The sequence below is a fragment of the Mugil cephalus genome, chromosome 15, assembly GCF_022458985.1.
Source record: "Mugil cephalus isolate CIBA_MC_2020 chromosome 15, CIBA_Mcephalus_1.1, whole genome shotgun sequence".
In the NCBI taxonomy this organism is placed as follows: domain Eukaryota; kingdom Metazoa; phylum Chordata; class Actinopteri; order Mugiliformes; family Mugilidae; genus Mugil; species Mugil cephalus.
Window position 1 is genome coordinate 12,363,766 of NC_061784.1, and position 27,042 is coordinate 12,390,807.

The window sequence follows — 27,042 nt, forward strand, 5'->3', positions numbered from 1 at the left end:
TTGTCCATGGTCGCTTTGGTTGTTGTGTGCTTTAGTGTTTTAGTACCTTCTTTCTCTGTGTCACACTGGTGGTCCTAGTTTGTCTGACATAAATCTTTTAACTTAGAGTTAATTCCAGGATGAACCAGACAGACATAATGTTTCACGATAGGAATATTTATTCATTTTGATTTCACTTCATTTTAATCGCATCAGCAGATCTAAAAACAAAACATTTGCAGTTATATGCCTCACATGCATTCTTTTAAAGCATTCATGAAATTGTAAAATACAGTATGTGACATAACAGAAAAGGTCAATACAAAAAAAATTAAAAGATATGTTACAACGACAACAAAAACACAAGTCAACTGCTGTAGGAAACGTCAGAACACATAAACCTTAAAAGGCTGAGAGGCGATAGAGATGAAACCAATAAAAGCCCTCGCATATCATTCTAACCAAATATTGACGTCCTCCTTTTGTTTTATGGTTCACTCCGCCATTTTGACCTGCCTCTGGCGCACATAGAGAGCTCTGTTGTATTTGGCTGTATAATGTTGTGTGATTCTGCATCTGTATTTTATAAGAACATAACAAATATATTGCAAAAAAAAAAACACATTACAACAGTGACTCTATTTACTCTGATGATACTTAATATGTACACACTGATCAGTACAATGACAAACATCCTCATAGATCCAAATGTAAAAAGAAAAAAATATATATATAAAATAATAATAGTTTTTCTCTGGGATACAATGACGACTCGATGAGAGTAAACCACACCACAAATGCAGTAAACCACTTTATCTTTTACCATCATCTTTTTGCGTCCTTTTAAATTTGGATATTTTTTTCCCTCTCTTCGTTGTTGGACCAATATCTTTGTGTAAACAGTATCATCAAGACAACAGCGAAGAGTTTCTAAATCCATTCAGAAGTGTCATAAATATCTACAACGGGTTTTGTTTTTATCCTTTTCTCGGAAACTACTGTATTGACAACACTCAACCAACGTGATTACTACTGAGCTACATTTCTGTCCTAATAATGTACAAAAATACAGGATACATGATATGAAGGAGGTTACGATCCATCCCAGTCCCTAGGACTAGTTCTCTTTAGACATAGTCCCTTTTGTGGTAGGAGCTTTGAGCCGTTGACCTCGGAGCAGCAGAGTATGCTATACGACTTTGGGGGTGTATGCTGTACTTCATTGGTTTCTCTTCCCGTGGAGGGCAGCTGCAGCAGAGAATGGACCCTCCGATAAGCAGCAGGGCTGCGGCGGCCCATCCCAGATACAGAGCTGCCCCAATCTCCATTTTCTGTCCTTCGAGGATGAGCGGACTGTAGAACTGAACTACGATGGTGTGTGCAGACCAGGAAACGGGCACCAGTAGGGACAGCGCTGCTGTTATGAAGGTCCCTCCAGAGGCGACCATCACTCTGGCTTTGACGGCCTCTTCCTCAGTGCAGTTGGTGCACCTGGCTCCCACCATGGATATGAGGAGTGCCAGCAGCCCGATGAGGATGGAGACGACAGTGAGTGCCCTGGCGGCCTGCAGGTCCTGAGGCAAAGCGAGCATGGAGTTATAGACCTTACACTGCATCTGCCCTGTGCTCTGAAACACACAATTCATCCACAGGCCTTCCCAGTACTTCTGAGCGGTGACAATGTTAGCACCAATGAAGGCTGAGACCCTCCACATAGGCAGGGCGCAACTGACTATACTCAGCACCCAGCCCAGCACTGATAGAATGATGCCGGTCAGCTCGAGTCCAAAAGACGCCATTGTGCACCCAGATACTCCTTTGTATGTCCTTTATCTCCTCTTGGTTCAAATTGGCCTCTAATCTCTGCTTTGTCAGTCTTCTTTCTTTTTTCTTTCAGCTATGCCTTTTTCTCCCGGAGCTGAAGCACCTGCTACTGAATCCAGAAGCGTTGATTTGAAATTAAAAATAATTTCCTCCACAAACTCTCTCCAGCGTGTATGTGTCTTCTCGGGTGTTTTTTCCCTGTGATCTGCTTCTCTTAAGGTGTCAGTGGGCCTTATCTATGCATCGATGTCGTCATTCCCCAAACTAAGCCAATCAGAGTCTTGGGCATTGGCCTCGTTTACTGCCGGGGCGTGCTGGTGCTCATTTGTGTGCTTTTTCAAATGAACACTGTTTTTATGGTTTGAGCATAAGCAGACTTCACATCTTTTCTATAAATTACTTTTAAACGTAATGTACAGTTGTTTTCACAGTGTTTTGCAGTGTTTTTTTTAGCTCGTCCTAAGCATTATGATCCAGGTTTTATTGCAGAAACTGGCCTCATCCCCACTATGTCACACACCTTGGTAGTAAAATTTGAGTTAATGAAAAACAGGATATTTTTTATAGCTGGGTAACTATGACTTGTTTGGACCTGCTGTTCCTTTGAGCATTTTAAAATGGGACTGACATTCAGTTTTTGAATGTTTTCGAGTATTCGTAACGTACACTCACTGGCCACTTTATTAGGTACACCCGTTCAATTGCTTGTTAACACAAATTGCTAATCAGGTCATCAAACGAAGGGTCAGAATTTGGAAGAAAGGGGATTTAAGTGAGTTTGAACGTGGTATGGTTGGTGGTGCCAGATGGGCTGGTCTGAGTATTTCAGAAAATGCTGATCTACTGGGATTTTCATGCTCAACCATCTCTAGAGTTTACAGAGAACGGTCTGAAACAGAGAAAATATCTAGTGAGCGGCAGTTGTGTGGATGAAAATGCCTTGTTGAGATGAGAGGTCAGAGGAGAATGGGCAGACTGGTTGGAGATGATAGAAAGACAACAGTAACTCAAATAACCACTGGTTACAACCAAGGAATGCAGAATACCATCTCTGAACACACAACACGTCCAACCTTGAAGAAGATGGGCTACAGCAGCAGAAGACCACACCAGGTGCCACTCCTGTCAGATAAGAACAGGAAACTATTTCACACACTCGATTTCAGCTGGCGTAAACAACATGAAAGCATGGATCCATCCTGCCTTGTATCAACGGTTCAGGCTGCTGGTGGTGTAATGGTGTGGGAGATATTTTCTTGGCACACTTTGGGCCCCTTTGTACAAACTGAGCATGGTTTAAACCCCACAGCCTACCTGAGTATTGTTGCTGACCATGTCCATTCCTTTATGACCACAGTGTACCATCGTCTGACGGCTACTTCCTGCAGGATAACGCACCATGTCATAAAGCTCATATCATCTCAAACTGTTTTTTTGAACGTGATGATGAGTTCACTGTACTCCAATGGCCTCCACAGTCACCAGATGAAAGGAAGAATTAAGGCAGTTCTGAAGGCAAAAGGGGGTCCAACCTCTTACTGGCAAAGTGTACCTAATAAAGTGGCCGGCATTCTCTGTAAACCCTAGAGATGTTTGTGTATGAAAATCCCTTTAGATCAGCACTTTCTGAAATACTCAGACCAGCCCGTCTGGCACCAACAACCACACTACTTTCAAAGTGACTTAAATCCCCTTTCTTCTTCCTCATTCTGATGCTTGGTTTGAACTTCAGCAAGTTGTCTTGATCACCTCTACATGAATAAATGCATTGAGTTGTAGCCATGTGATTGACTGATTAGCTATTTCTGTTAACAGGCAATTTAACAGGTGTACCTAATAAAGTGGCAAGTGAGTGTAGCTGTGGGTACATAGTGGATTTCTAAAAGCTCCACGACACTGTAGCCTTTAGCAACCATTACTCAAATTCGTGTAAAATATTTATCTGTTGTTTTCAACTGCAAATTAATAGTCGTATACAAAGTCAGTCTCCACCCTCAAACAAACTAAAGACTCCTAGATGACCTTTGTGTTGTTGTTTGAACTAGAACTAACCGACTCTTCGCATTCATAATTGTCATCACTACAGTGCCGGTTGCCAACTGTCATAGTCTGACACACTTTAATCTTGTATTGGTGTATAAACCCTGTCACGCTTTAATATTTTTCAAGCACGGCAAGGCTAACCTAGCAGCTACGATAAGATAAAGGCCAATAAAAGGCAACACGATTATCTTGTATATAAGACGGAAACAAACAATCTCACTACAATGCAAATCTGACTTTGAATGCTATCTACGTGTATATTTGTGGATACAATGAACAATGGATATATGATAGTGTCGGTGATCGTGTGTTGTTTGCAGAAACTAATAAAACATGCTTTACAGCAATCTTTCTTTGATTTTTTTTTTCCACCTGCCAATTTACAAAAACTTCATAGGTGAGATAAGAAAATAACCGCTTGTTGCTGTTGGCAGCCAATAAAAGTATTCATTAGACGGAGGGCCGAGGAACTGATATCTGCAGGCCGAGGTGCAATCGCCTTGACATCATGTCGATTTTTTTTTTCTGCACTGTCCCCAGACGACAGTGTTCAGAGCTCTTATAGTGAGTCAAAGACCTTTGTACTAAAATGTTTTAACAGCAGAAATAAACACGTTTAGACAATTTGTCATTTGATGAAAATTGTATGAGAGTGAAATAATTATATCTCATCTGTTTAAATTATAGTTTTTTACATTGTGTGACAGACGGGTCTAATTACAGGTTGCTAGCTAGTCTGCCTATGTGTATATTTTGAATTAGCTGGTAGTTAGGTGTGATTTAACGCATGCCTGTACAATTTCCTTTTAGTTTAAGCCTCTAACCACGGTCCTCTGCATTAAATATTGGTCCAACATCTACTTCAAAACTGGGTTGACATAAATTCTTCATAAATTACATTAACAGTACTTATAATAAATAGATATAAGAAAATCACCCACTACATTAAGCGAAGCCACGGCACAAAATATTACTCATTAGACAAATTAGTTTAGACAAAGCAAAAATAAGAAGCACAAACGCTGACTCAGGAGAGAAAAGGGTTGGTCGAGTGACTCAGAAAATATTTGCCCATCAACAGTCTACCAAGGAAAACTGGAACACATCACGTGTTGGCCTGCCGTGAAATAAACATGAAGAGGTTACCTGCTGGACACTGCTGGGCAGGGCACTTTGCTTAAAAAATAACACCCTCCTTCCCCGGAAGTAGACACGTTCATTTAGGGGAGTTTCGCCAGCCGGCCTTATCTCCCACAGGGGTTGATAAATGGGTTTCAGTTAGCAGAGGGATTAACCATTTTCCTGGTGTTCAACTTCAATACGCCAGTGGATTTGAGCGAGTGTCAGCTCCACCACTCCCGAAAGAAAACACGCTAAAAGTCGATCTTATTCAAATAAGTGTTAGCAGATGAATTTCAGAGAGCGTGATGTGTGAATAACAGTCTTATCTCTGTGGTTCTGTGCCAAGGCTGTTTCAGATAGTAAACTTGTATGCGTCTGTGGCTGTTGCCAAAACACTGATCCCAGTAACCTAAATACTAATAGTATCCTTCCAGGCAGGAGGCAGTAAAGACACGTTACATGTGGAGCACATGCACATGCTGTTTAGTTGTTTTCAGTGCTGCACCTTATGACAGTTACTCATGAGGTGCTACGTGCAGTTTTGAGACAATTATTTCCTGATTTCCTCGATTTCCTTAATACATTTCCTGATTCCAGTTTACAGTGCAGTACAGGTTTTATTAATTAATTGACCTTAGTGATACGTTTAAGGAATATACACATATATATATATATATATATATATATATAGAGAGAGAGAGAGAGAGAGAGAGAGAGAGAGAGAGAGAGAGAGAGATGTGTGGTCATTTCCAATTGACAGCTGGCCTCATTTTATTACAACCAGTGTACAGCATTGTATATATGTATACATATATATTATTGTATTCTTGTATTCTATTTTACTAAATTACAAACACTTGAAAGATTTAAAATTTGAAAGAAAGAAAAAATGGACCACTCAAAGATCAAATATGATTAGCATGAAGCCTAGCTTTCAAACTGAAATACCTCCTCCTCGGTGCCGGTAAGTATCGAAGTGCCAACTCTTAATTTGTCTGTTTATCAAGATGAGTTAGTGGCAGTAAAAACAGGAATTGCTGGTCATACTGTAACTCATACACATGTTTATGTATTGCAAACATAATAAAAGACGTTTTATCGTGCGATAGTTGTTTTTTTGTTTTTTTCCATTATCTTCCCACGCCATCGTATCGGTGTTTATTATTCAAGTATCTTTTAACAATACACTCCCTTTCGGTTTAAACTGTGTACTACAGGGCAAGATGGGGATTTCCAGTGGCAGTTTTTATTAGGTCACTAGTCAGAGAGTTTCAGCTATTGAGAGCTTTCAAAGGGCCTTGGATTTAATGGCTGCTTGGAAATTTATGGGCACCATCAACCAAAGTTAAAAGCCCTTTGATCATTGATGCCACACTTTCATAACTGTCCGTCTTTCTCCTTTATGTTCGTATAAAGTTGTCTTTGTGTTGACTTTCTGGTGCAAATCATCTAAACATTAATCAACAGTGGTCCTTTTTTTTCCAAAAAACAAAAAGAATATATATATATAACATTAGTCAGAGGTGTTTCTCAGCAAAATCTGATCACATGCACACACACGCACACACACACTGAAATAACAAACACAGCAGAAACAGAAGCTGCTGCCGCCCTTTGGCCCGAGCAGAGAATAGCAGAGAGAAAATACGGCCTATGGGCTTGGCCTTCCTCCTCACTAGATTTCTCACGAAGTATAAACTCTTCCTGTGAAACATACCACTGTAAGTTCACACTTATTACACTATATCGGTCCTCGGTCTGACTCGCAGAACAAACAGAGTGAACATAAGAGAGCTCATCTGAACTCTGACCTCAGCTTTTATTAAGTATTTCTAAATCGCCGCACATTTCACTATTTATCCAGTTATTACTGTTGATCATCGAGTACGACGGTAGTGTTCAAACTACAGATTCATTCAGTTTTCAGTATCAGGTCATGTATTGAGAGACAGTATAGATAGATATACTATAATATAATATAATATAATATAATATATTGCAGTAGCCTACATTACTAACTGACTAAACTAACTGAGAACATTGAGGATTTCCCAGGTACTCCAGCAGCATTTAGTCCATAGTTTGTGAAGATGTAATACAGGAAAGGTTTGTGATCAAAGGACCATATTTGGTCAGTGCATTACTCCACCCACATGTTGCTTAAGGTCAATCTTAGGGAGAGGACAGAAATAGGGAAGATGAACGATAATGTCCCTGCGTGCAGTGCGACATGCAAAAGTGGATCACATGACTTCAACATAGGTGGTTGGGGGAGGGCAAACAGGTTATGGGCTTGTTGAGTTAGTGGGAGGACTTGTAGAGCAGGATCTGATGACAATGGCTTGTTTTTCTCAATGGCTCCTCCTCTTTCAGGCTTATGTACCCTTTTTTTTTTCTGAATCCTCACTTGTTCAGTTACCTCATCGGCCTAACAGGTAGTTAACATCCATCAGAGGAGAAGAAGACAAACAATTCTCAGGCCTACGCGAGAGAGAGGGATAAACGGAGAAGGCTAAATTGAATATTGAAAAGGCGAAGAGGTTTTAACCAAATCTACTATCCAAAATGGTGTCTGCTGGGTTCCAAATACTGGGCACAGCCCTGGGCATTCTGGGCTGGATTGGTGCCATCATCGTGTGTGCCATTCCTATGTGGAGGGTCACTGCTTTTATCGGCAGCAACATCGTCACCTCGCAGACCTCCTGGGAAGGTATATGGATGAGCTGCGTGGTTCAGAGCACAGGCCAGATGCAGTGTAAGGTCTACGACTCCATGCTGGCCCTCAGCGCTGACCTTCAGGCTGCTCGGGCCCTGACCGTCATCTCCATCGTGGTGGGCATCCTGGCTATCCTGCTCGCTGTCGCCGGGGGGCAATGCACCAACTGCGTGGAGGACGAAACGTCAAAAACCAAGGTTGGCATCACGTCCGGGGTGGTCTTCATCATAGCTGCGGTCCTCTGCCTCGTCCCTGTCTGCTGGACAGCCCACACCGTCATCCAGGACTTTTACAACCCACTTTTGGTCAGTGCCCAGAAGAGAGAGCTGGGTGCCGCGCTTTACATCGGGTGGGGCGCTTCTGCTTTGATGCTGATCGGAGGGGGAATGCTCTGCGCCAACTGCCCATCTAAAGACGACGGCTCCTACAGCGCAAGGTACAAGGCTGCCACATCCAACGCTGCCAGATCCAACGCCTCGGCACCTTCGTCTGTGAAAGACTACGTCTGAAACAGCTCCAGAGATCACTTAGAGTCTGGGACAGATTTCACAGTTACTAGTGGGTTGTGAATGTTGATATTTCACGTTGTTATTTCATGAAAAAGATACTCCTCATGTGAGTTTTTGGGGAAAGTTAACCAAAAAGAATTGCCCTAAAGAAACATGTACTTGTATATGTTACTTGTATGGTTGTTAAAAAATGTATGGATGTTATTATGACTTAGATAAATAGCTAGGTTTTTTCTATAACCACAGTTTTTATTTTGTAAGATGTTGGCACTGGTTATTCTTTTACGAACCGTGTGTAAATGCCATACATTGTGTTGTATTGTAAATAAATATTTTTATTGTTCACAAATTTGAGATGGCTTTTCCTTTTTCTTTGAAATTAAAGAGATATTTGTTTCTTACAGCTGTTTAACTCTTTCACTCCGTGCTCGGATCCCTTAGAAAACACCTTCAGAGCATTTGAGAGGCGTCTATTGTCTGACTTTCTGGTTGATCAGGTTTAGGTGGAGGTGGCCGGAGAGCCGCCTTTGTTCAAACTGTGAGCATACAGGGAGAAAGAATTTGGACTTTGAATAGACTTAGAAAACCAAGAGAGTAAATATTGAAACGGCAAGAAACATTAACATCCATTTTCTTTGAGGGTTTTCTATTCAAAAACCAAAAAACAGCTGCTTTGGGGGCTGTTTCTTGTTAAGTTGTTTTTAGGAGGAGTTGTTTTTACTCCATTGTCTTGTCTTGATACATTTTTCTTAATTCAAGCCAAACACAAAGCCAGAGCTAATGGTAGAGGGGTTTGTTTTACTTAAAAACAGCTGAATACACTGAAAAAAGAGTTTTGAGTTTGTGTTTGCTCAAGGCTTGACCTGACCCCTCTCTCTCTCTGTGTGTGTGTGTGTGTGTGTGTGTGTGTGTGTGTGTGTGTGTGTGTGTGTGTGTGAATGTGTGTGGGTGCTGGGATCTGAAGCCATTGTTTCACTCCCGTGTCTTTTATTAAGGTAACAAAGCTTGTATGTGTGGGAACAATGAACAGAGGGAGAACAAGGTCTGTGGATATCAGGTCTCAGTTTTCCTGCTTTGTGTGGTGGGACCGAAACTCCACCCTGTAAATTTAAACTATAACAGGACGTAGCTGTCTTCTCACAGTTGGGCCACAGAGCTTTACGGAGCACAGCAAACTAAATTTTCAAGCAGCGGAGCAGAGTACAAAACTCCAAAAACCAGTCAAGCTCAGAGTGTTTTTCTAATAGTCTTCTAGAGTTGAACGTTTCCGCGAGAGAGACCTTTATTTCTTTCTTGTTTCCTGACTGAAGTGGTGTAACCATGGCTTCTCAGGGCCTCCAGATCATGGGTGTGTTGCTGGCTTTCATTGGCTGGCTGGGCACCATCATCACCTGCGCTATCCCCATGTGGAGAGTCACGGCGTTCGTCGGGGCAAACATTGTCACCGCCCAGGTGATCTGGGAAGGCTTGTGGATGAACTGCGTGGTCCAGAGCACCGGACAGATGCAGTGCAAGGTCTACGACTCCATGCTGGCTCTACCTCAGGACCTGCAGGCCGCCAGGGCCATGGTGATCATCTCTGTGATCGTCGGGGTGTTCGGCATTCTCATGTCTGTGGTCGGAGGAAAGTGCACCAACTGCATGGAGGACGAAGCGGCCAAGGCCAAAGCGTGCATCGTGGCCGGAGTGGTCTTCATAATAGCTGCCCTGCTGATCTTGATTCCAGTGTCGTGGTCGGCGCATGCAGTCATCAGAGATTTTTATAACCCCCTGGTGATTGCGGCCCAAAGGAGGGAGCTCGGAGCTGCGCTCTACGTTGGCTGGGGCTCCACCGGGCTGCTGCTGATCGGAGGAGGCCTGCTCTGCAATAACTGCCCCCCAAAAGAAGACGGACCCTACGTAGCTGCTAAGTTCTCCCCTGCAAGAACCGCATACTCTAACGTGGACTATGTGTGAGTGTCTGGGCTTCAGTAGTTTTTTACTTTAAAAAAAAAAAAAAAAGAAAACTGAACGTTTACTGTTGGATTAACAAGTCTTTCCATTAGTTTGTAAAAATGTTGGATATTATAGAGCACCAAACAAAGGATAGTTGGTAGTATACAATAATTATTTTTTTCACAAATGATTTTTTTTTACCTGCTGTGAATATGCAGTCGATACAGAAATGTGAATTGTAACAAACAACTCAACTGAATGCATCGTTTTACCTCACACGATAGTGATCCCTGCTAGACTTTCAACTGTGTTTCAAATGTCAGAAATAAAGCTTCATTGTTCATACTGCTGCTTCTTCCTCTTTTTCAAGTTCACTCTGCATCTGGCATAAATTGAAACCACGCTTCTCTCTAACCACTCACGATAACGTACTCAGGAATTCAGGGCAGAACACTCCTGGGAATTTACTGTATCTGGTTGAGATGTTTGCCATGCCGTGATCAACTCCTCTTGTACTAAGGTGGTGATTTACAGTTTCTGTCTTGGGTAAAATGAATGTCACTGACAGAGACAACAGTGCGCTGTGTATGCTTGGATTCATGTTGCCAAGGAACAGTTTTAAATCTGTGAGGAATGGATATTTACACTTTGCCCAGTTAAGGCACATCTGCCAAGTCTTGTCAGGACGATATATCTTAAAACCCTCTTTAATGGTTTTCTTTTTATTCACCGATCGTTGGTTGAAACCCGTTTTACAAGAAAAAAAAAATGTTTTTGATTGAGGGTGCAAGTATCATTTCTGGCTTCTCATCTGATCAGACCAGCTAGGTCTTTTATTCATTTATTTTGTGGAGGTGGAGGCTAAATTATATTATTCTATAAGATCAAGTCAAACTGTACAGTCTTCTTTCTACAGACCCTAATGTCAGGCAGTGTAATTAATAAATATGCATTTTTCTTGTGCGCGTACAAATCCTAGTTTTCAAGCAGTAGTTTCCTGTCACATGTGGCATGGAAGGAATAAAATAACGACAAGTTATCTTCCATTAACTCGCTGGTATTCAAAAAACATGACATTGTTCACCGAACATAATGTTTATTGAATTAAATGAAACTGCTTCTCAAACAACAAATTCATCAGTCGTGCTTACGCTGCAAAAAAAGAAAAAAAAATTATATCAAAAACCTCTAGAGCTGGAATTAATGTTAATATCTGAATCATGAATCAGTACAAAAGAGTAGTACGCAGTATTAATCTAACATGGAGCATACCTTTGTGTCTCCTTCAAGGCCACAGTGTGTTAGACAAAAGACGTTAGTCACAATGCAAATCACAATTTGATAAGCATCAGGTTCGCACTGTATGCAAAAAAGTCCTGTTCTGTTTTACATTTAGTTCAGACAAACTCCTTCCCAGGAGTTGTGGATTTAGGGGGGGTGTACTTCGCTCCGTTATAGCGGTCTCCTCTTGATGAACACTGGCAACAGAGAAGAGCACCGCCAATCAGTAGCAGTCCTGCTGCTCCCCAGCCCACGTACAAACACGCGCCCAGCTCTCTCCTCTTCGCGTCGGGAACCATGGGGTTGTAGAAGTCCTTGATGATGGTATTAGCCGGCAGAGACACGGTCACAAGACACAGAGCCCCGCTTAGGATGAAGAAAACACCTGCGGAGATGGCCACTCTGGCTTTTGCTGCTCTGTCCCCAACACACGTGGTGCATTTGCCTCCGACTACCGAGAGCAGCAGGCCCAGCAGAGAGAAGAGGATGCCGATGACAACCATGGCCCGCGCTGCCTGGAGGTCCGGAGGCAGGGCCAGCAGCGAGTCATAGACCTTGCATTGCATCTGGCCAGTGCTCTGCACCACACAGCTCATCCACAGTCCTTCCCAGATAGTCTGAGCCACCACGATGTTGTTCCCAATGAAGGCAGACACCTTCCACATGGGCAGCATGCAGATCAGTATGTTTCCAATCCACCCGAGCACTGCCAGCCCCACACCCAGAATCTGCAGCCCCAAAGACGCCATTGCTCTTTTCTGGTGTTCTGTCTGTTTCTCGCTGCGTCTCAGTCCTTCGGTGAGTTGGCAACTAAAAGTTCCCTTCAGTGTGAGGAAGTTTTATATGACCTACAAATGCCCCCCCATACACCCCCTCCTCTCTGTGGGCTTTGGCGCCATTGCTGAGATATAAACATCCATCACGCTGCCTTTGAGGTGGTTCCCTGTCTCACAAAGAGCCCCTCTGGTGCCCCAGCACTACTCAGAGGAAGAAAAGAAGCTTCAACTGTGTGGTTCAGCCAAAGGGGTTCAAAAGTCAAACATGAAAATCCTTAAAGTTGTGGAATGAAAAGGCGTGAACTTCAAAGTCTTTGGCGAACTCAAATGCGACAAGGGAAAGTTAATAAAACCTTTTTTAATTTGGTAAATTGATAAATTGTGGTAAATTCAGTGATTTCCGTTATGAATCCATCAACGTGTGCAGGGAGCTCAGTCAGGATGATGAAGCAGAAATAATATTAAATAGTATTTCAAATGTGTCACAATAAAAAAAAAAACATTCACACATTTTGGAGTTTTAACAATTCAACTGTGAAAGCTAATAGAAAAAAAGTCAAAATAAATGCCTGCAATTTATTCATCCATTTGTTAGGTTATGTCTGCAGGGGTAAAAGCTATTGTGGTAGAAAACACAATTAAATGCAGTAGAATTAATTTGACTAAAACCTGAATTTGCAATTCTTAAAGTTCACTTGTCGTTTGATAACATGATCTACCATTTGCTCTCTGTGGAATACGTTTAATGAAACGATTCACACTTTTATTCCTGTTCTTATAGCTTTTCCTTTCATTCTAACATGGACCGGTGGAACAATGAACAAGCCAAACCGAGGTCTGCTGAGGCTCCCTGGATAATGAGCCCAGGTGGAGTCACCCAGGCTGATTGCTTCACTGGTAAAACAACAGAAACCAACCTCAGTAAAATATCAGGTTCAGTCTCATAATAGACTGTCGCGTATTTCAGTCTTTCAGTCTTCAACAATCAAGAACAAGAGATGGAAAAATAAATAAAAAGCCATTTATTTGTCACGTTTCTTCTCACAGTTCAGCTGAAAATCAGGTTTTTGACTGAGCTACTTGAGTAAAAGAAAAATCAAGTGCTTGCTACTAACTTAATGAACACAGGTGTTTTCAGTGTGAATGATTCAGCTGGACCAATCAGACATAACGGTCCACCATTTTGATATAAAAGCTGCAGGTGAGAGCCTACTTTCATATGTTCCATTGCTGGTGTAGCTGAGTCTTTACACATTGTCTTGCCCACGTAAGAAAACAGAACATGGCATCTACCGGTCTCCAGATATTGGGCATCTTTTTGGCAACCATCGGCTTTTTGGGAGACATCCTCATCTGTGCCCTGCCGATGTGGAAGGTCTCCGCTTTCATTGGGAACAACATCGTTACGGCGCAGATCTTCTGGGAGGGCCTGTGGATGAATTGCGTGAAGCAGAGCACCGGACAGATGCAGTGCAAGGTCTACGACTCCATGCTGGCTCTGCCCCGAGACCTGCAGGCAGCCCGGGCCCTGGTCGTCATCTCCATCTTGATTGTCTTCATGGGAGTCCTACTCGCAGTTGCAGGTGGAAAGTGCACCAACTGCATCGACGACGAGCTGGCCAAGAGCAGGGTAGCGATTGCTGCGGGGGTGTTCTTCATCGTTGGCGGTATCCTGTGCCTCATCCCCGTGTCCTGGTCTGCCAACACGGTCATCAGGAACTTCTACAACCCCATCATGAACGACGCGCAGAGGAGGGAGCTGGGCGCGTCGCTGTTCATCGGCTGGGGATCGGCGGGACTCCTGTTGATTGGCGGTGCACTTCTCTGCTGTCAGTGTCCTCAGCGTAAGGACAGCAGATACTCGGTGAAATATTCTGCCCCACGATCTGCAGCGAGCGGAGGCGCTTACGTTTGAAACTTGCAAGTAGCTGGAAAAATGGACTGAACTCAACTTTTTATTCTGTCAACTTTATATAAAGTCTCTTACTGATTATTTTAATAAAACTTTTTAACACTACGATTTCTGGACTTTCCTTTGACTTTGCATTAGATCTTAACAGGCTAAAATGAGGTTTCAAGCTGTAGCTTTAGCCTTGAGCATGCAACCTCCAGTGGTAATTCGCTTAACTGTGTGTAACCAGAGTTGAGCCTTGTTAAAAGGTCTGTGGTCCTAAAAATTCTTGGACTGGCGTTTTAAAATTTAGGCTGTATAACAATGTTTGTGAGCCAGCATGCACAACAATCTAAATTTACTAGTACTTTAAAAGCAATGCATTGAGATTTTGCCAACTGTATTAAAGGTTTGGAAATGATTCTTCTAAATTAACCCTTAGTATCCAAATGTAAAATTTGAATAAGCTATAAACTGCTTTTGTATAACCTGTTATCAGGTCTATGAAAATTGTCAATAGGAGGTTTTGCCAACTCGTAAAACAAGGTCTACTTAAAGGCCAAAACAAAGTTAATTTTGAATGGATTCTAATATAAAATCCAAACTGAATACTTAGTCTGGTCCATTAATGGGTGCAGCCATAGTCTGATCCAGTATTAACATTTCAGTTTAAAGCCTTTGTTTTGGATCACAAAGCAGTTTTTCATGCACGATCACTTTTGTTGGCAGCTCTCTCTCCTCCTCCCCTATTCGGAGCATACAGGAATCAGGACAAGCAGGAAACCTGACCTGCAAACTAACGAGTCCCCTCCCTGTTTCTCTTCTCATACCTGCAGTCGAAAACCTTTGAACGAAACGTAACCAGCAGCGTTGAAGCTATACTAATAAGGATTTTAAGCTGAACTGAAGGTTTGTTTTTGTTTTTTTTCTACTTTGAAACTCTTGACGACATGCAGACTCAGATCATTGGTTTGTGTTTGGCAATCATCGGATTTCTTGGCACCATCCTTATCTGCGGGCTGCCCATGTGGAAGGTGACGGCCTTTGTCGGGGCAAACATCATCACCGCACAGGTGTTCTGGGAAGGTTTATGGATGAACTGTGTGATCCAGAGCACAGGTCAGTCACAGTGCAAAGCCTATGACTCCGTCCTGGCTTTACCACAAGGACTGCAGGCCTCCAGGGCTCTGATCTGCGTCTCCATTGCTGTCAGCGTGGTAGCCATCGGGCTGACTGTGGTGGGAGCCAGCTGCACCAACTTCTTCCGTGACGACTCCTTGAGAAAAGCTAATGTTGGAGTGGCTGGAGGTGTGGTGTTTATAATCGCAGGACTCCTGTGTCTCATTCCTGTTAGTTGGTCGGCTCACAACATCATCACAGGATTTTACAACCCTTTGGCCACAGCGGAGAGGAGGGGGGAGCTCGGTGCCTCCATATATGTGGGCTGGGCATCTGGAGTCCTGCTCGTCATTGGAGGCGGGATGGTGTGTAGCATCTACAGATGCAGATGATGACTAGATAATCTCAAAAACTGTGCAATAGTGTATCTGACTTTTTTTTTCTTTTATTTCTGTTGCTAATTGCACTATACAACGATTTTGTAAGAAATCAGTAGCAGATCTGTAAAACATGTAGCACATTAAAGTGAACAGGAAACTGCAGCAGCTTGCAGTGTTTATTTTTTTAAAGGGAAGGAACGGGAAGTCTGGTCGACCTGATATTTCTGTAATATGTTTAAATGAAGGAAACAGAGTTTTGTGAAACATTTTAGTATGTATAGCACAGACTGTAAAATGATTTAATCTCTTAATACAGTATTTTTTTTAACTGCCTGTGTAGTGACGAATTTTCTCTCTGTAATGTTAGTAACAATTTTTAAGAATAGAATGAAGGAAGCAAGTCAACTAGCTAAATAAAGACAGCAGCTACTTTAGTTATTTAAAAACTGTGATTTAAATTGTACTGGAAGTACTCATGTCTTACTTTGGACTTTTTCACCCCTTTCCTTGATCATTGTCCTTTTTGTTGTCTACATATATTTGCAAAGCTGTCCAACTGTCGGCCATGTTCTGTGATGTTGAGGACAAAACGATTTATTATATTTTTGTAGAGTAAGCAAACCAATAAATTCACTTTATTTTGGACACTAATCCTCATGCATTGTCCTTTTTTTTGTTAAAGCAAATGTGTAGGAAGTTGTTAATATAGTGTAAGTTTCAGAGGAAGCAAGTGTTAGTTTTAAAGATTTTCATGCGCATAAGAGCTGGAAAAACATGATTTTCTTTTAGCTGAGAGGTGTTTGAATACCCTCCAGAGTATATATTTACATACAGCTTGCAAACTGCTTCTCTGTTGACTGCACATGCACTTCACTGTTGATCTTTGTGTCATCTGACTTCTTAACATAAAGGCTTAGAAGAACCGCTTATCCTCCATTCCCACTGAAGCAAGAAAAGAGTTGTTTTTCCCTCCGACAAACTAGCAGTATTCCTGTCGCGGTGGGTAGTTTGGGCTCGTTGCTTGTACCTCTGGTTTTGATTCCCTGCACAGAGCAGTGTATTGTGTTTGCAAATGAGGGGGCAGGGCAGGACAATATGTGGTCTGTCAATGAGTCTATTGGGTGTTTTAGGAGTGTCTTTGGCATGTGGACTGCCAATGTGGCGTGAGACATCACTTGTGGGAGCAAATATTGTAACAGCACAAACGGTAAGTCACTTGATATGTTTTGTGCTTGTTTTGTTGTGATTTTTACGCCACCGTGTTGTGACGAATCTAGTGTTTGTGGTTTGCCTTTCGTTTGCATCTTCTCCGAATCGCTGAGGGTTCCTTCTCTCGGTCTTAGGTGTGGGAAGGTCTGTGGCTACAATGTGTCATCCAAGCAACGGGTCAGATGCAGTGCAATAAACAGACAATGTCCACCAATATGACGATTGACATCCAGGCGGGGCGCGCCCTCACGCTGATCTCCATCGTCGTCGGCCTCCTGGGCTTCATCGTCACCGTCCTCGGGGGCGGTGTAGTCAACTGCAGCGGACAGCCACCTGACCCATATGAACCTCCATCGGCTTCCTCCTCCAAAAAGAAGGTGAAGAACTCATATTGTGCCAGTTTGGTGTTTTAAACCTACGGAAAGGTAGTGGAATGACGATATAAAATGTAAGAGGCAATTTTGGTCTAAATACTTTACTGTGCTCCTACCTAGCAAAATCAATCACTGTCCACCAAGTAGGAATGCACTCATGCAAAATAATTCAGATTCGGACAGATGGTATGTCTGCATAATAATGAAATTTAACCCAAATCTGAGCTTATAATGCAGAAAATCCCATAGAGCCATTACTATTTCTGTTTTGTGGTTTATCACCTAATTATGTGCTGCACAGTAGAAACAAGCCTTTTAATGGTCTGGAGCTCAGCTGTGCAGGTCAAAAAGACAACTTCGGGTAGTGTTCAGCTAAATCTACTTTTATATTTATAAAAGGTCTAATAATTAGTTTGTAGTTCAGGAACAATACACCAAACCTTTGTCGGTGGTAATCCTACAGTGAAGTCCAAATCAAAGCCGAGACAGAGAGAAAACTTTTTTAATATATATATATATTTCATTACTTTTCAGAGTTTTGGGCCTTTACATAAGGCCCATACATATTTTTTAGTTGATTCAATACAGTGCATCCCTTGTATTATATTTGTACTGCAAAACTAAAAAGTAAAGCAAGATCAAATAACATCGCATTTATTTTCTGCAGCAGTTATCTTGAGGTGGTGCAGCGTACTTACTCGGTTTCTTGGATAAATACTACTGAGTCACAAGCAAAAATCATGTTTTTCTAATACGTTTGTTTGAGGAGCAGGTCTGTTCATGGTGATGGTCTCAGTCTCATTTCTTTCATGTAAACAACAAGACTAATGCTGTTCATGTTTTCTAGGTTTCTCTGTTGGGCGGAGTTCTATGTGTCTTGGCTGGTATCCTGTGCCTGATTGCAGTCAGCTGGTCGGCAGCACTAACCATCTCAGTCTTTAATAACGCTTTGACGCCTGATGCCCTCAAGAGGGAAGTTGGCTCCTCCATCTACATAGGCTGGGCCTCGTGTGTGCTGCTTCTGCTCGGCGGTGTCCTTATCTGCTTCATTTGTGGGAAAGAGGAGGCACCCGAGCCTTCCTACTACTACATGCCGTACAACTCCAGGGACAGTTCATCCCGCATGGCAACTTTCATGTCTGATGATACGAGATCAGACACAACTCAGACGTATCATTATCCGAGGGGGAGCGTACGGCATGTAGCACAAGTGCACCAACAAAATTACTTGAGTAAACCTCAGAGCGTTGCCATGTTCTACAATCAGCCTCAGCCAATCAGCCCAGAATGGGTTCATGTATGAGTAGTCAGACAAGTTTGCATTTATGTGATTCTAACTATGGTAATATCTGCAAATTCATGCAGAAAAGCATTGTTGAAATCCACAAATTAGCATAAAAATAGTAATTAGGCGTCAAGTAAAAGGTGTCTGGACCATAGACTGTTTAAATATGGATCACTCAAAAGTGAAGCCAAAGCAAGTAGAGCTCCCCCCATAGACTGGCTGAAGTGTAGGTCATAAGCTCCACCTCCTCTATGTTAGACAGGGCTGCCAGGCCTCCTGGAAAACCTGGAAAATGATTGACCAATTTTCCAGTCATGGAAAACATATGGGAAATGAGAAAAAAGTAAAATGTCCTGAAAAGGCTGAAATTGTCCTGGAAAATTAGGTGTCCTCCCTCTGTTAGTGAACGCAAACGGATAAAAATTAGCTCCCCATGTGACGCTACCAGCCAATCAAATGTGACACGCTCCCCACAGCTGTCTGCTACCTAGTGTTTCCATATGAATTTGTCACTAGATTCAGGAACTTTTCAGACGCCAGTAAGGATTTATTTTTTTCTAAAGAAGGCGTCATTAGTCCTCCTCAATAATTTGGTGTTTTTTTATTTATTTATTTTACAAAAAAGGCGGGTCAGATACATATAAAGTGTCCACAATATGAGTTTAAATAAGTAACTATATAAATAAATATATACTGCATGATCACTTACACATGATCATAAATCTGTCCGTTTCCCTTCCACTTCATAGTGTAAGGTAAAGCAAGCCCCTTCATTGTGTCCATTCCAATGGGAAAAACGTCAATAGAAATTCATCTCTATTCAAATACTGTATAACGTGATTAGCGACTTTTCATGCTGTTTTTAGCTAGCTGCTCTCTAATGAAAGTAGTTGTCAACACCCAAGTTAAATGTACAGTACACAGACCACATGGAAGAGGGACCCCTTAAATGAGAAGAGTAGGCAGTGAAAACTCAAGACTTAAATGTTTATTTGAGCTGCTGCCGGCAGTTGTTTTTGCTAATCTTGTTAGCATGAATGAATGACATTCAACTTTAGCATTACATTGATCAATCAGTCAATATTTAGCAACTTTCAAGCAAGTCCAATGTAATTAAACAAAACAAGACATAGGAAATAAAGTAAAAATGTTCTTGGTAACTAACACACACTGAGCCATATGAGTGGATAAATAATGCAAGGTAAGAAATAAAATATAAAAACTCAATACAATGGTGAAATAATATGAACATGACAAAATAAAATTTAGGCTAACAGTAAATCATAATTTTTATTTATTTTGTGAATAAGTAGAGTAAATAGAGATTAAAAATAAATAAATAAATAAAATAAGACATACATCTCTAATAGTAGGACACTAAATAAAAGCCAGACTAAAAGGATAGCTAGCAGATGATGTTTATGCCTCAGAGTTAGAAATAAATATATTTTAAGTTCAATATAATAGCTAACTATGAGCCCTTAATTTTGTTTCTTTAAGAGCTAGATTAGTGTGAAAGAAGCAGTAAAGTGTCACATCATGCGTACAGTATGTATAATACACAGAAATTATGAACGATATGAAAAAGCTAAGGTATGAACAGTAATTTACCAAATGAAAAATCTGTGTGAGCAGTAATATATTGTTTCACATGTGTGTTGTTGTGAGTGGAAAGAAGGCCAGTTCAGGGACTGGCGAGGAGATGCGCAAAGGGCATATTGCAAGTTCCGCAGTAAGTCTTTTGATAATGGTAACGTGAGTGTCTCAGCGCTCATGAGTCATGCACGTGGAAAAGGCAATGTCAATATTGCTAGACAATTAAGCAGTGGAGGAAGAATTTTATTAGGATGACTCATTCAGCAGTCACAGGGGAGGGAAGTAGCTGTCTGCAACCAAAGAGACACACGTGTCTGGTACAAGTGCAAAGAGGAAAAGCTTAGGGACACAAGGAAACCAAGCATTTATTTATTTTTAATTTTTTGTCTTCTGTGTTCGAAGCAGAGATTTGCTGGGTCACATCCCGCTACTCATTCAGCTCCTGAGTGAGTGAGTGAGTGAGTGAGTGAGTGAGTGAGTGAGGAGAGTTGAAAGTACCTACAATAACTGGGGGACTTTTTTGGAGGAATATTTTTATTTGAATTTGTTATATTGACCATTTTGCACTGCAGAGATTTGATTTGATTTGGACATATTTAGCCAGTATGTTTTTCTAGGCTATTTGGCAATGACTTTGATTTTTACTGAATGCAGGTGTCACACTTAAAGTAAATTGTAGTTGACAGAAATGAAACAAGGAAACTGTTTTTGGTGATTTAGTGAATTTAGTGAAAAATATTTTGTAGAGAAAGTACACGAGCGAAAGGAAGAGAAAATGGAAAGCTGAGGTGAGAGTTGCCCAAACCTATATTGTAACTTGGTTATATTGTATATTGATTATGTGAGATATGGTATAGCCATAGGCTGCACATCATATCGGTGATTTCATTCATTTCGCCTATAAGTGGTTACTCTGTTTCTGTGACAGAGAAAACCTAAATACATGATTCAAACTGGTGGTTTTAAATGCGTGAGAAAGACCGAAGTGTCGCTGCATGAAAGTAATTGTGTGTATTTCAATTTTAATGTCCTAATAAATTCAAAGGAAACTGTTATTCCAGCGTGAATGTCTCCTTTGGGTGTGATCCGTTTAAAGAAACAAACAACAACATTAAAATGAAAACATGTTTTATACATTTTTAATACTCACACATTGTAATTAGGAGAACAATATATTGGTCAAATACAGCTTTAATTTGTCTCTTTACGTTACGATTTTGCAAAAAAATAACTGTTCAACAAATATCCTTCCTCAAAAAAGTGCAAATACTGACCAACTGCGAAGGTTTTGTGGATGCGGCTTTGCTGATGCACCAGAAATCAAGAAGGAATATTGGTCAAGGTAAGCATCATTACACTCCCTGAATTCTGCGACATCCTGTGTTTGGTTACATACGTCTACAAATAAAACGGTACTGAAACTGAGATTGTGACAGAGCATTGGAATTTTCCATTGGCATTACTGCTGATCACTTGGTAAGTCCCGAATTGCATAATTAGTATCTTCCAAGCAACTAACCGATGCCTAATTGGTGACTGACTTTAAATTACTGTTTATTTTACATCCCGTTCAAAACAAACACTTTGCCTCTGTGGAATATTTCTGTGATTTGGTCTCAAGTGTGTCCTAAACTCTGCTGTCCATTCCACTGGTTCTGTGAAAAAGTCTGGTTGGGCAAGATTGCAGCAAACGAGTTTCGGCTCGGAGGCAACACTAGAAGACTCCTCCTCTGAATTCTCATTCAACAACAAGGGCAGTCAGGAAGGATTCAGGAAGTCGCTGTCGACTCTGAGTGGGTGGGTCTCACAGATAAATTTCAGTCCCCAAGAGCGGACCGTTTTACTTCTTTGAAGAGATCGACAGAGCTACAGCATGGTGGCTGGAAGGAGACAGATCCTGGGTATGGCCCTGGCCATCATCGGCTTCTTGGGCAGCATCGTCATCTGCGCCCTCCCCAGCTGGAAGGTCACAGCGTTCATTGGGGCCAACATCGTCACCTCTCAGGTCATCTGGGAGGGTCTGTGGATGAACTGTGTGACACAGAGCACAGGCCAGATGCAGTGCAAGGTCTACGATTCTCTGCTGGCCTTACCTCGAGACCTGCAGGCCGCCAGGGCGCTCGTTGTCATCGCCATCATCGTCGGGGTCGTTGGGATCTTGCTGGGCGTGATCGGGGGCAAGTGCACCAACTTTGTGGAGGAAGAAAGGCAGAAGAGCAAGGTGGCCATCGCCGCTGGAATTGCCTTCCTCATTGCAGGCCTCATGGTGCTCATACCCGTCTGCTGGTCCGCAAACACCATCATCCGTGACTTCTACAACCCACTCCTGACCAACGCCCAGAAGAGGGAGCTGGGAGCCGCGCTCTACATCGGCTGGGGCGCTGCGGGGCTGCTGTTTCTGGGTGGGGGCCTCCTCTGCAGCTCCTGTCCTCCCAGAGATGAGGACGACTACAACGTGAAGTACTCCAAGACTCGCTCCGTGGACAGCAGCAAGGCCTATGTTTGAATCCATAGCAGCTTACTGGGAAAAACAAAGATTTGCTGAATGTTTAAGTTCCAGAACAATGTGATGAAATAGACGTTATAATAGATAGTTAAGTGAACAGTATGGGCTTATGTAGGATGGTTTATTTTTTAATATGTTCATACCAAATAATTATACATATATGCTGTGAAATGTGCAGTATCTTGTCAGTAAATGTGCATTTTATTTTTGTATTTTTTACAGCATTACAGACACTTTCTCGCAGTTTTCCTCAAGTATTTCTGTTTGTGTTGCTCAAACCACATATTGAGAACACGTGTACTAACTTTAACATATAAAACTGACCTGTGTTGTTCTCAAACTGGCTGAATATTGATTTTCTTGCGATCTGTGTTTGAACAGAATTGTATTCTGATCGTGCCAATATTGTTGTTTTTTTCCTCTGTGTTACTCAATGCCAATAAAATGAAGGTTATGTAGCTGTGACACATGTGTGTGTAATCAGGTGGTTATTGTTTTCCATCTGGCTGTATTTTGAAAGGCAACAACAGCTACAATGATGTCAAATGACAAAAACGTTTGAACGGCAGATCTGGTTTTGTGAGTGTCCCCAAAAGAATCCTTTCCAAACCGGTTATTCTGCAGTGTAGCTTTCCTGACAAAGAAACTCAGAGTGAGTAATAACTCACAGCTGTCGTGTGTCAACAGTGACAGTGAGTCATCATGAAAACGCAAAATTCTAACACACTTATATGCTCCTTTTTCCAGTGCAAGGACGACATTTTCACGTTATGAATCATTTGTGTTAATTTCACGTCCTGTAATCAAGCTAGCCCTTGTGTCAGAGTGCTAATACTTTTTATCTTATAAGACTGATCCATTTTGCTGATTTTTGCATCAAGAACAAAGAGAAAATTAAAACAAACACAACCACACTCGAGTCTTTGCATTTGGAGGCAGTTTTTCTGTTAAAGATTACGGATTTTGATTTGAATTTTGGTTAGATAAAGGCAAACATTAGTAAAAAAAATATAAATTTGTCATAATATGTGGAGAAAGAAATGGGTAGAACTTCACCTGAACAAAACAGATCAAAGAGTATTTTTAACCTGATTTAATGGTAAATGTGCTTCTGTGTGTGTTAAGCATGTGAGTGGGGAGGGGTTTTGTTTTTTCCAAACCGGTTCTTCTGCACTGCAGAAGCTGCTAGCATGAAACCGGGTTTCTCACAGGATATTGTCTTCCACATTGCTCTCCTTTTGTAACACAAATACACACAGTTTTCACATGTATTGATGAGTTTCCACACGTGTATATACACATAGGCTGCTGAGTTTACACGGATACAATGGCTTTTAATCAAATCTAATCAGAATCTCTTTTTCCCGAAGAGATGTTGTCTCGTAAACAAGGACAACCCCACTCAGACGCCTATTGTTTGTTGTTTCCAAAATAATTTCACCAGATGAAGATAGCGAGGGAGGGAATAGATGATGTCACTTCTATCCCTCTCTGTGTCTCACTCTACCTTTCTGTCAACCTCCTCCCCTTTCTTTACCTGAGAGTAGGTGTGGCACTCACACACCTGACCAGTAGCACACAGGCAGACGCTCAGATGACAAAAAAGAAAGAACACTCACAGAGAAGGACAGAGGCAGAGAGCGAGAGAGAGGGGGAAGGAGAGAAGAGCGGGAATACAAAAGGGGAGGTGCAGAGACAGATGGAAAATAGCCTGTAAACAAATGAAGCTGAGCTGAACTGAAACACACCTGGCGCCAAGTAAAAGCAACCGGAGGCCGGCAGGACGTACGGACGGAGGGACGGACAGCTGTAGGACAGGGCTTTGTGATCCTGAGACACTTCACGTAACTGCAACTGTAGCAAGGGGAGAACTGCACGCACGAATGGAGGAGCACGGAAATGGCAACACGTGCTGAGAAGGACTGACGAAGGCGAGCAGAAAGATACAAAAAGCAAAGAGGAGGGTGACGAGAGACACCGAGGTCTGTGAGGGTTTCATAAGCAGCTTCAGAGGTCTCCCCTTCTCCTCGACGCCATGGCCTCGCTGGGGATGCAGATGTTGGCCAGCGCTCTTTGCCTCCTGGGCTGGGCCATGGTCATCATCTGCTGCATGCTCCCCATGTGGAGGGTCACGGCCTTTGTGGGCAGCACCATCGTCACCTCGCAGACTATCTGGGAAGGCATCTGGATGAGCTGCGTGGTCCAGAGCACGGGGCAGCTGCAGTGTAAACCATACTTCTCCCTGCTTTCTCTCAGCGCTGACCTGCAGGCCGCTAGGGCTCTCACGTCCATTGCGATCGTTACAGGCGCCGTGGGCCTCATTCTCGCCTTCATCGGAGGAAAGTGCACTCGCTTCTTGGACGAGGACCGACCTGGGCTTAAGGGAAAGGTGGCTGTGGCAGCGGGGGCTGTGTTGATATTCACGGGACTGCTCTGTTTGATTCCCACCGCATGGGCAGCCGGGGCAGTAGTGAGGAACTTCTACAGCGCATCCATAGATGCTCAGCGCAGGGAGATCGGAGCCTGTCTCTACATCGGCTGGGGAGCGTCCATACTGCTCTTCCTGGGCGGCGGTCTGTTCATCAGCTCAGCATGCCCCCTCAAAGCCCATGAAGACGACAAGAGCCCCTCTGTCCGCTACCTGGTGGTCCGCTCCTCCAACGGATCCAGCCAGGCGGGCTCTCATCGCACCCGGGCACCCACGGCAAGGTCTCAGCCCGTCAGGTCCCAGAGCCGAGAGGGACTGACCGCGAAGTCTCCACAGAGACCCCCGTGGGAGGATGCGCCTGAGCCGGTCTTCAGGGAGGAGTCCGAAAACTCCTGGGCGCCCTCGTCAAAGTCGCAGATGAAAAGACCGGAGTCGACGAAATCTGAGAACAGCGAGGCACCGTCGACAAAGTCTCAACTCAAACGAGCAGAAATGGAAGAGGTTTTGTCAGCGACCAGTGACAATGAAGATGCATCCTCAAACCCAGCGAAAACATACCTGTAACATGAGTACATACACAGCATCGACATAAATATGTGTATTTAAGTTTAAACACACAGTACAGTTAATTGTAGATAGTAGTATAAGTGTGTGTATATATATTTGGCTATAGTTTACTGTTTATAATATTGAGGTTTCAGTTTGGGTTTACTTCTTGATGTTTTGTTTCTAAAGAGCAACGGGGAAATGACTGACTACATGAATCGATATGAAGGAGAAATTTAGCTTTTAATGTGTTACATGTGTTAAAACTGAGCTTTAAACCAAACGTATAAAGCAAGTGAAGGATGCTATTATTTATCTTATTTAAACTGTGTGAACTTTATTCTCATTCATTCTCACTGTAAATGTGATGATTGTGACATTGCTATCAACTTCTGTTTTTAATGTTTAGTGACAGATAGTGTTATCTGTCTGCGTCAAGAACTTTACCTCCGACACTGAAGGCTTTTGTTTATGCTGGACACAAACTGTAGCAACACGAATGCAACACGAGTGACCAAGTAGCTAGATAATTAAACAGTTTACAAATTTTTCGTTGTATGAGATTATGGATCTTTTCTTTTTTTTTGCTGTTTTTTTTTAATTGTTTCTGCAAAGAATAGGATCTTTGTCGTCCTATTTGTGTTTCTGACAGATTTTTGTACATTTACCTTTCAATAAATAATCAGACAAGCCTTTTTTTTCCTGTCACTTATCTGAATCTATCAAACATGCAAAAAAAAAGGCGAAGCTTTTCAGAATCCCCCCTGGACATACAATCCATTTCCTGGGTATTAAAATTCACAGGTCAAACTGGTTTGACAGAAAGTGCTGTCACGGCCCTGGATGTGTCAGAGGCGGAAGCATAATGTGTTTGCAGAAGATTCAACATTTTAGTTTCAGTGAAACAAGTGGTTTGTTTTTTTTTTCCATTCAAATATGCCTCAGGTAGTCGAAACATACTGATGTGAGTTATTTAATTTAAGACAAGCTTTGCGTTATGGACAGATGTGCGACTACCACAACCTGTAAAAAATTGATCAATTCTGCAGGTATAGTCAAGGAGAAAAGTGTGAAAACATCATATTCTACACAAAAGCATACCTCCCTTTCAGTACACAACTAAAGCTGGAGGAAATCATTGGGTTAATGGTGGTTTATTCAGATGTAAGGAATGTCTTTACTTCTCAACACTGACCTTTAAGCAAATTCAAATCCCCTTGCTCCACAGTTTTTTAAAGTGACAGATACGTTGTGATGCATGTTTTAATGACTATTGATTAAAATAAATAAATAAATAAGTGGTGCTTGCCGAGTTCCGGGTTATAAGCATCTAAAATATTAGAGCAATAATCAACCACATGCTCACTAGCAGGGTGGTCGTCTGAGTTTAGAGCTTGTTCATGCTAATGCAATACTGACATCTCATGGTTGCTGGTGGACATGAACCCTTCAGCTCCTGCATGATTAAAACACACTGGATTCTGACTAAACTGTCTCGTCTTAATGGAGGCATTTTAAAACAG

At 42.2% G+C, this 27,042-nt stretch overlaps 6 protein-coding genes across 6 annotated transcripts; 5 read left to right on the top strand and 1 right to left on the bottom strand.

Annotated features, from left to right (window-relative positions):
- Nucleotides 1–135: 135 nt before the first annotated feature.
- Nucleotides 136–12,226, bottom strand: LOC125020996 (claudin-4-like). Its single transcript, XM_047606714.1, has 2 exons — nucleotides 11,672–12,226; nucleotides 136–1,792 (listed from the first exon to the last, which is right to left on the bottom strand). Exons 1-2 carry the CDS (start codon nucleotides 12,156–12,158, stop codon nucleotides 1,107–1,109), a joined length of 1,173 nt encoding a protein of 390 aa, XP_047462670.1. The 5' UTR covers nucleotides 12,159–12,226; the 3' UTR covers nucleotides 136–1,106.
- On the top strand, nucleotides 7,360–8,547 carry LOC125020993 (claudin-4-like). The gene has a single exon (XM_047606712.1). The coding sequence runs from the start codon at nucleotides 7,534–7,536 to the stop codon at nucleotides 8,191–8,193; it is 660 nt and encodes a 219-aa protein (XP_047462668.1). The 5' UTR covers nucleotides 7,360–7,533; the 3' UTR covers nucleotides 8,194–8,547.
- LOC125020998 (claudin-like protein ZF-A89) lies at nucleotides 9,346–14,202 on the top strand. The gene is made up of 2 exons (XM_047606716.1): nucleotides 9,346–9,996; nucleotides 13,465–14,202. Exons 1-2 carry the CDS (start codon nucleotides 9,514–9,516, stop codon nucleotides 14,098–14,100), a joined length of 1,119 nt encoding a protein of 372 aa, XP_047462672.1. The 5' UTR covers nucleotides 9,346–9,513; the 3' UTR covers nucleotides 14,101–14,202.
- Nucleotides 14,203–14,819: 617 nt separating this feature from the next.
- LOC125020994 (claudin-4-like) lies at nucleotides 14,820–16,226 on the top strand. Its single transcript, XM_047606713.1, has one exon. The coding sequence runs from the start codon at nucleotides 15,027–15,029 to the stop codon at nucleotides 15,585–15,587; it is 561 nt and encodes a 186-aa protein (XP_047462669.1). The 5' UTR covers nucleotides 14,820–15,026; the 3' UTR covers nucleotides 15,588–16,226.
- Nucleotides 16,227–16,528: 302 nt separating this feature from the next.
- Nucleotides 16,529–21,094, top strand: LOC125020990 (claudin-4-like). Its single transcript, XM_047606709.1, has 3 exons — nucleotides 16,529–16,782; nucleotides 16,919–17,161; nucleotides 18,006–21,094. The coding sequence occupies exons 1-3, from the start codon at nucleotides 16,648–16,650 to the stop codon at nucleotides 18,459–18,461; spliced, it is 834 nt and encodes a 277-aa protein (XP_047462665.1). The 5' UTR covers nucleotides 16,529–16,647; the 3' UTR covers nucleotides 18,462–21,094.
- A 158-nt stretch (nucleotides 21,095–21,252) lies between these two features.
- Nucleotides 21,253–26,211, top strand: LOC125020997. The gene is made up of 2 exons (XM_047606715.1): nucleotides 21,253–22,374; nucleotides 24,551–26,211. Exons 1-2 carry the CDS (start codon nucleotides 21,913–21,915, stop codon nucleotides 25,535–25,537), a joined length of 1,449 nt encoding a protein of 482 aa, XP_047462671.1. The 5' UTR covers nucleotides 21,253–21,912; the 3' UTR covers nucleotides 25,538–26,211.
- The last annotated feature ends 831 nt before the right edge of the window (nucleotides 26,212–27,042 follow it).